The sequence below is a fragment of the Mobula hypostoma genome, chromosome 25 (assembly GCF_963921235.1).
Source record: "Mobula hypostoma chromosome 25, sMobHyp1.1, whole genome shotgun sequence".
NCBI lineage: Eukaryota > Metazoa > Chordata > Chondrichthyes > Myliobatiformes > Myliobatidae > Mobula > Mobula hypostoma.
In genome coordinates this window covers 3,539,720-3,549,158 of record NC_086121.1, presented here as the reverse complement: position 1 = coordinate 3,549,158, position 9,439 = coordinate 3,539,720, and the positions used below count along the sequence as shown (strand labels likewise).

Here is a 9,439-nt window from a genome sequence, read left to right as displayed (position 1 = left end):
CTCAGCCAAAACGTTGACTATTTAGTCATTTTCATACATGTTGCCTGACCTATTGAGTTCCTACGGCATTCTGTATTTGTAGCAACATTTTATTTATTAAGATACAGTTTGGAACAGGACCTTCCAACCCGTTGAGTCGCGCCGCCTAGCTATCTCCTGATTTAATCTGAGCCGAGTCGTGCGACAATTTACAATGACCAATTAACCTACCAGTGCATCTTTGGACTGTGGGAGGAAACCGGATCACCCAGCAGAAACCCACGGCGTCAAGGGGGGGGAACATATAAACTCCTTACAGGCAGTGGCAGGAATTGAACCCGGGTTGCTGGTACTGTAGAGCGTTGTGCTAACCACTACATTACCGTGCCACATTCTGTGACCACTTTGCCACTTGGCACTAAAATGGACTATTTTGTTCTAATTGTGTTCTTTCTAATAAAAAATACGTACAATTTATATTTTTTCTTGTGAATGCTGCTTATATGATGTTATGTCTAAATTCTTCATTGCACCTTCATATGTTACATGTTGTGCATGAACTATATATCCTGTGTTGTGCACCTTGGTCCAAAGGAACATTCTTTCATCTGGTGGTATACATTTATACAGTTGAATGACAATAAACTGAACTTGAACATCTACTTGTGTATATGACAATAAACTCGATTTAGATTTTGACATTGAATAAGCAGTAGGTGAAACGCTTCTGGTGAAATAGACATTCATGAACCTCTGAACTACGTGTGGATGCGAATGATCTCAAAATCTCTCCTTTGTTAATTATCTGTGATGTCTGAAACACATGACTGTGATTAAGGCAAGGATTATTAGTAACATTTATATATTTAGTAAATTAGTAACATTTATATATTTAGTAAATTACATAGCTCTCCTAAATCTTGTGGCTTTGGAGAGACAACACCTTTTCTTATACTTTTCCTTGCAGTATCAAAATTACTTTTCTGCTAAACAACATTCCACATTTGCTTAGTTTTCTTCATTACACTTTTTAAATTATAGACATAAAAGCTTAGAATGTAGAACGTACAACATAGAGCACAGAACATTACATCACAGTTCAGACTCTTCAGCCCAATATGTTGTTAGACCTTCTAGCCTACTCTATGATCAATCTAACCTTTCTCTCCGACATAGACCTCCATTTTCCATCATCCATTTAAGAGTTTATTAAATGTTCCTAATGTATCTGCTTCTACCAGCATCCCTGGCAGTGCACCCACCACACACTGTGTAAAGAAATTACCTTTGATATCCCCCCTATAGAACTCTCCAATTACCTTAAAATCATGCCTTCTCATATTAACAGTTTCTGCCCTGAGGAACAATCTCTGTCTGTCCACTCGATCTACGCCTCTTATCATATTGTACACCTCTGTCAAGTTACTTCTCATCCTCCTTCGTCCCAAAGGGAAAAACCTCAGCTCACTCAATCTATCCTCCTAAGACATGCTCCCTAATCCAGGCAGCATCCTGGTAAATCTCCTCTGCACCCTCTCTAAAGCTCCCACATCCTTCCTATAATGAGGGGACCAAACTGAAAACAATATACTAAATCTGGTCTGAAAGTTTTATAGAGCTGCAACATTACCTCACAGTACTTGAATATTACTTTTCTTCCATTTCCCCAAAGTGTAAACAGCCATTCTCCCCGCATGGCAAGATTCACACTTCCACATAGAATCATGAACTACAAAGAGAGAACGTAGAAGATTACAGCACAGTACAGACCCTTCGGCGAGCCATCTTGTACTCTAAGATCAATCTAACCCTTCCCTCCCTTCCTGAGAGGTTAGGCACACCTGAATTGTTTTTCTAAAAGAGTCTCAGAGATTGAGGGAAGACCAGATGGAAGTTTAGAAGAATTATGGGAGACAATTATGAAAGGATGTGGAAGCATTGGAAAGGGTACAGAGGAGATTTACCAGGACGCTGCCTGGTTTAGAGAGTATGCATTATGATCAGAGATTAAGGGAGCTAGGGCTTTACTCTTTGGAGAGAAGGAGGATGAGAGGAGACATGATAGAGGTGTACAAGATAATAAGAGGAATAGATAGAGTGGATAGCCAGTGCCTCTTCCCCAGGGCACCACTGCTCAATACAAGGGGGCATGGCTTTAAGGTAAGGTGGGGGGGGAGTTCAAGGGGGATATTAGAGGTAGGTTTTTTACTCAGAGAGTGGTTGGTGCATGGAATGCACTGCCTGAGTCAGTGGTGGAGGCAGATACACTCGTGAAGTTTAAGATACTACTAGACAGGTATATGGAGGAATTTAAGGTGGGGGGGTTATATGGGAGGGAGGGATTGAGGGTCCGCACAATGTTGTGGGCCGAAGGGCCTGTACTGTGCTGTACTATTCTATGTTCTATGTTCTATGTATGTACATCGAGATGGAACATAGTCAGAATCTCTTCTCTCTTGGTGTAGAAGTACTAGAAGACATACATTTATGGTGAGAGACATGGGGTTAAAGGAGATATGTGAGGCAGATTTTTTTTTGCACTGTGCGTAGCGGTGGAAACTGACACAGTAATAGTATTAAAGAGGCTGTTAAACAGACAGATGAAAATGCAGGGGATGGAGAGCTCAGAATCACATATAGGCAGAAGGGATTTAGTTTAATTTGACAACACAAGAGATTCTGCTGATGCTGGAAACCTGCAGCAACACACAAAATGCTGGTGGAGCTCTGTGGCTCAGGCAGCGTCCATGGAGGGAAGTGGAAAGTCGGCTGCTGACTTCACCCAAGGACACTGCCTGAGCAGCTGCGTTCCTCCAGCTTTGAGTGTGTTGCTCTAGTGTAGTTTGTCATCATTGCAGTGCAGGAGGTGTGGGACAAAGGGCCAGTCCCTGTTCTGTGCTGTGTCGTGTTCTATGTATCACACTCGCTGAGACACAGAAAGACACACTCAGACACACACTCGCTGAGACACACAAACACACTCAGATACACACTCGCTGAGACACACAGACACACTCAGACACTCACACACACTCAGACACTTAGATACACACCTGTTGAGACACACTGACAGAGACACTCAGACACACACACTCCGATACACACTCGCTGAGACACACTCAGACATACACTCGCTGAGACATACACACTCACACACTCACTGAGACACACAGACACATTCAGACACACACTTGCTGAGACACACAGACACACTCAGACACACACACTCCGATACACACTCGCTGAGACACACAGACACACACAATTACAACAGATGCACAAACATCTACAGCGCAAAACAGCCTTAGACATTAAAGCTTACACATTTTCCCTCCTACGCAAGCACACGTGCACACCCACATACAAATGCAAACATCCACCCTCACACCCACTCTCTCCTCGCTCTCGCTCAGACACACACACACACACACACACACACACACACACACACGAACTACAAGCAAACTCAGGCTCACCTCTCACAACAGAGCTCACTGACACAGCGAGGTCACCGAAGCACACAAAATAGATTCACTAGTGCACAGCACAGCCTGACCGTGCACAAAGCAGCGTCGCACCTGATATCTGTCATGACAATGCCTCATCTCCAAGTTTGATTTGACGCCAACCTTAGCAGGAACTGACGCCAATCGAGTTATAAGCATCACTCTCACACACCGGGCTAACAGTAAACTGACAGCGGGCGTTTCGCTTGATGGAAAAAGTTAAACAAATCACGGTGCGAACTTTCCCTCGGGACGGTGCACCCATCACTTTCAGCGAAGCGGTATTCTGAGACCCTCCGGCTACAGAGCACCGGGAGACGAAGGAACGGTGCGGATATCCCGCTGAGAGTATGTAAACGCCGATTGCCAATCCCTTCCAATCTGTACTCCGAACCGTGAGTAATGAAGATTGCCTGATCTGCAGCGACACTTGAATTCCATCCGGAGAATTTCACGGAGAGGGTCTTAGTGAAGAGATGGTCAAAGAACAACGTGTGTGATTCCCGGCTGCGTGTTTGTGGGTGTTCCCCCTGATTCTGGGCACGGGAGAAAGCCACACCTCCCCGTTGAAGAGGCGGGGTACCGGGGGCTGGAAGGAGGGAGGGAGGGGCTGCTGTTGCGAGGCGGCTGGCCACTCGCCGTCTCGGAGCCCCAGCGAGCCGGCCATGCTGCCGTGGCGGAGGGGCAAGGCGGTGCTGGCGGAGGACGAGGGGCGGCGGAAAGCGAAGCGATGGCTGTCCGAGCGCTCGCTGCTGGCCTCGGTGGCCCGGCGGGCTTGCCCCGGTTTCTGGTCCGACCGCCCTCTCCAGCGGCTCGGAGGCATCTTCAAGCGCCGCCGGCGCAAGGTCCAGTTGAACAGGGACAACCCGAGCCACAGCGTGCGCTACCTGGGCAATGCGGTGACCCTACGGGCCAGGGGTGAAGGTTGCACTGACCAGGTGGTGAGTAAGATCTGGGCAAGGAGCGAGCAGGGCACGGCCGGGGCGCGGATGCAATTGACGGTCGGGCCGCATGGGATCCGTCTGTGCCCCACCGAGCCCTGTGGCGGCCACTCGGGCCATCTGTACTTGCTGCGCCGGATCACCCATTGTGGAGCCGACGTCCAGCGTCCCCAGGTCTTCGCCTGGGTGTACCGGCACCAGCTTAAGAACAAGGCGGTGTTGCTGCGATGTCACGCCGTTCGGCTGAGCAAGGCGACCAAAGCCCGGGACGTCGCTCTCTTCCTGCTGCGCACCTCCAGCTCGGCTCTCGACGACTTCAAGCGGCTCAAGAGGCTGGAGGACGCCCGGCACCGGCGGCAGCAGCGGCTCGGGGACCCTGCGCTGCCCCTCGCTCCGCTCCGGAGGCTTTTCAACTCCCCGTGCCCGTACCGGGCGGGCTCCGAGCGCTGGAGGAGCCCGGCGGCGCTCAGCTCCATCGCCGAAGACGCGGCGGGCGAGCAGGAGGACGGTGAGCCTGACGTCGGTGGCATCTCCCGGCGGATCGGCTCCTGCACCATCGCCGACGAAGCTCCAACCCACCCGGGCGGCCGCTCTAAGGCGGCTTCGCCGGGCTCCAACTGATCCCTCCACCAAGGATCCTGAGGACAACAGGAGGCGCTCCGTCCTCCAACCCTTTTTGTTTTCTCCCCAGTCCTTCTCCTCACTCTCTGTTCTCCAGGTACTCCATCTCCTCCCCACTTTACAACCCTCTCCTCCCTCTTCCCCTCTACTTCATTTGCCTACCCCTCCGTTCCCCCTTTGCTCCCACACTGACCTCAGCCCCACCAGCTCCAACGCTCTTTCCTCCAATTCCCTCCCCCGACTCTCTTCCATCCCATTCGCCCACTCTCTCACCCCACCCTCGCCTTGAATTCTGACCCAGATTCCTCTCTCCCCCCCCCCACCCCTGAACCCACGCTCCGTCCTTCCCCACTCCCTGCTTTAAACTACTCTGTCCCGTGCCCAGATCCCACCAGGACAGAAAGAATCAGCGGACAGTCGGTGGGTGTCCCGTGTATCGTCGCAATGGAACCCACGGAGCCCAGCTGTGAATCGGGGTGGGATCGCACCCAGCGCCGCTCATTTCGGACTGTACCGACCGTGCTCGGGGGCTGCTGACAGATCGGCGCTGCTATACAACAAGGAACCTTGAATGCCGGTTTGCCATCCCACTGCAAGGGTCGAGTCACAGGAACGAAATCCATGTTCTGTGCAGCTTTAGAAACTGTTTTACCAGCGAAATGTTTGAGAGACACGCAAGTATGGACTGATACAATTGTGACTGGTTAACTTTTGGGGAAAGTGAAGTTGACTGGGGACTGGTCACGGAGCTACCGGGTTCGTTGGTACAGAGGATGAAGTTACCCAGCGGCCTCTGTCAGAACTCCTGTGGACAGACGCGCAACCTCACGGGAGGGTGAAGAGGAAATGGAACCAGTCGCGGGCTGTGTTGTTGGAGGATCGAGAGGCTGCAAATGCCCGAATCTGGGGCGACTCTCCAAGAGCCGGGTGGGGGGGGGGGGATCTCAGCTGGACCACCAGCGTCTGTGCATTTCCCTCCACAGATTCGGCCTGACCCACCGAGTCCATCCGTCTGTTGCTCCAGACTCCGGCATCTGATGTCCCTCGTGTCTCCCTGAGACCTTAAGACACAGGAGCAGAATTAGGTCATTCGGCCCATCAAGACGCTCTGGCATTCCACCGTGGCTGATTTATCTTCCCTCTTAACCCCATTCTCCTACCTTCTCCCCATGACCTTTGATCAAGAAACCCATCAACCTCCGCTTTAAATATACCCAATCACTTGGCCTGCACAGCCGTCTGTGGCAATGAATTTCACAGTCACTAGCCTTCGGCTAAAGAAATTCCTCGTTACGCAGATCTTGTCATATTCTTATAAGTTGGTTTATACGTTAAAACTCATTTATGGGCTTTTTCCTTGGGCGTCAAGGGACAGGAGAAATGCCTATGGGCGACACGCACCCCAGGCGGCTGCAAGCGAATCTGGCCCCACTTCGTTCACGACGAGTCAAACGGGACCACGCCTCTCCAAGTTCACAAACCCCAAATCTTGTTCTTACCTACAATTAGACTAAGTCCGTGTAGTTGTGCCGCGAAGTTAGTATATTCCTCCATCATAGATCTGTGTTCTGATTTATCGTGCTGGATGCAATGTTACTCGCTGAACAAAGTGAACCCTCCCCTTCAGACCCACCACCGGCCCTCAAAGAGTTCCTTGGGTGAGCTCGCTCCCGAACGTTCAAGATTGTTTAGCGTAATTTCCATACACAAGTGTAAAGGAGAACGAAGCAACTCCGGATCCAAAACCCACACACAATAAGATAAAGAACACAATAATAAAAATAAAAATATAAATACATAAGATAGCTTCTATACATTGATCGTATGTCCATAAAGTGACTGCCAGGCACACAGGAGTGTCTGTACATAAGGTGACTTTGACAGGAAATGATAAAGTAGTGGTGATCAGCCTCACTGCTTGGGGAAAGTAACTGGTTTTGAGTCCGGTGGTCCTGGTGTGGATGCTATGTAGCCTCCTCCTGATGAGAGAGGGTCAAACTGTCCATGAGCAGGGTGTGTGGGACCCTTCATGCCGTTTCTAGGGCTGGTGATTTGATTCGTCGGGCTGCTTTCACTTCCCGTATTTGTTGGATGTATGGTATATTCTTTAAACTTTGCATGTTAAAACACGACTTGGCCCATGTACAGAGCTGGCGTTGGCCAGTACGTTGAAAAGAGAGCTTTCCTACCTGGATGTTAAGCAATTGTCTAGCAAGAGTGTTTTAACTCTGGAGGCCAATATGTGTAAATACACAAAACTGTTGAACTGAAATGAATTATAAATAAAATTATTAATCGTTGGCTAACTTCGTACATGTTCTGTGAGTTTATTTATCAATGGGCATTAAGGGCATCATGGTAGCACAGCAGTTAGTGCGACACTATTACAGTTCCGGGCATTTTGGAGTTGAGAGTTCAATTCTTGCGCCATGAATCGCGTGGGTTTCCTCCGGTGAGTCTGTTACAAGAAATAGATCCTAAGGTCTGGAAAGTGATCAGTGTTTCCCAAGGACTTGTTATGGGTCTTGATTATGGGAACGTAGTACCTACTACAATCACTCCAGTGGATTATGATGATCTCCTAAGGGGTTGTCTGTTGGTGGGTCCTCCTGTAGCTGTAGATGCTGATCCAGGTTCCACATATCCAAGTTGTTTAGGTAAATTCCCTTGCTCAAAGTTGCTAATGCTTGACTTTGTTTAACATAAGACCTTAAGATATAGGAGCAGAATTAGGCCATTTAGCCTATCGTCTGCTCTGCCATTTCATCATGGCTAATCCATTTTTCCTCTCAACCCCTATCTTCTGCCTTCTCCCCATATCTCTTCATGTCCTGACCAATCAAGACTCTATCATCTGGCTTAAATATATATAAAGACTTGTTCTTCACAGCTGCCTGTGGCAAAGAATTCCACAGATTCACCACCCTCTGGCTGAAGTTCCTCCTCACCTCCATTCTAAAAGGACACCCTTCTATTCTGAGGCTGTGTCCTCTGGTCTTAGACTCTCCCACCATAGGAAACATCCTGTCCATATCCACTCTATCAAGGCCTTTCACTATTTGATAGCTTTCAATTAGGTCACCCCTCATTCTTCTGAATTCTAGTGAATACAGGCCCAGAGCCATCAAACACTCTTCATATGACAAGCCATGAACCTCCTTTGAACCCTCTTCAGCTTCAACACATCCTTTCCAAAACAAGGGGCCCAAAACTACCCACAATACTCTAAGTGAAGCCTCACCAGTGCTTTATAAAGTTTCAACATTACAGTCTTGCTTTTATATTCTAGTCCTCTTGAAATGAATACTAACATTGCATTTGCCTTCCTCGCCACAGACTCAACCTGCAAATTAATCTTTAGGGAATCCTACACAAGGATTAACATGGGGAGGCTGATCATGGGCAGCCATCACATGTCCCTTGACAGACCAGGGTCAGGATCTAGTGACATGGAATGCAAGATGACTGGGGACCGTGCCCCTGTCTTCACTGCCGTTGTGATGTGCCATCATCTTCTGCCAGCTCCATTCTGGACGTCTTCGTTGGATTGCTCTTTCTCTAAGGTTGAGGAACTTAACTGTTGACCTTACTGCCATGGGTGACCCTACTGGAAGCCAAGTACCAGATGTCCAAACTCCAGGTGGCTCTCGGGATGTCAGGAACTCACAAGCTTCTCCACAATAACCAACTGATTATCCTTGGAGAAGATCAGAAGCTGATGCTGAGTGCCAGGACAGGTTGGTTGGGGTCTTTATCTTGCAGTTATGTGTAAGTCCCATTAATGTACACTGCAGTGAAGGTGTTTTTGGCTTGGGAGGACCGGGCATCGGCTGCATACTGAGACTGGTGCATTTTTTGGTTCTGGTGATGAAGGGCTAACCAGTTTCTTCAATTCAAGAGTTTCTGCAGATGCTGGAAATCCAGAGCAACATGCACAAAATGCTGGAAAAACTCTTGCAGTTTGGATAGCATCTACAGAAATGAATAAACACTCGATATTTTCGTCTGAGACCCTTCATCAGGACTGGAAAGGAAGGGGGCAGAAGCCAGATTAAGAAGGGAGGGAGGGGGCGAAGGGAAGGAGTACAAGCTGGCAGGTGATAGGTGCGACCGAGTGAGGGGGAATGAAGTGAAAAGCTGCTAGGTGATAGGAGAAGAGGTAAAGGACTAAAGAAGAAGGAACCTGATAGGCAAGTGGACCATGGGAGAAAGGGAAGGAGGGAAGGACATCAGATGGAGATGATGAGCAGGTGAGGAGAAGGTTGAGAAGAAAGAGAGAATGGGGAGGGAGGATAAATTACCAGAAATTGGCGAAATTGATGTTTGGTGTTGCTCTTCTAACCTGTCCACAAGAAAATGAATCTCAAATTTGCTTATGGTGACATATATGTA

General features: G+C 48.7%; 1 protein-coding gene across 1 annotated transcript; it reads left to right on the top strand.

Moving 5' to 3' along the window:
* The first annotated feature begins 3,491 nt into the window (after nt 1-3,491).
* On the top strand, nt 3,492-7,334 carry fam43b (family with sequence similarity 43 member B). Its single transcript, XM_063032903.1, has one exon. The coding sequence runs from the start codon at nt 4,151-4,153 to the stop codon at nt 5,045-5,047; it is 897 nt and encodes a 298-aa protein (XP_062888973.1). The 5' UTR covers nt 3,492-4,150; the 3' UTR covers nt 5,048-7,334.
* The last annotated feature ends 2,105 nt before the right edge of the window (nt 7,335-9,439 follow it).

Coding starts and splice junctions, on each gene's coding strand:
- fam43b (XM_063032903.1), top strand. CDS start 4,151: ATGCTGCCGTGGCGGAGGGGCAAGGCGGTGCTGGCGGAGGACGAGGGG.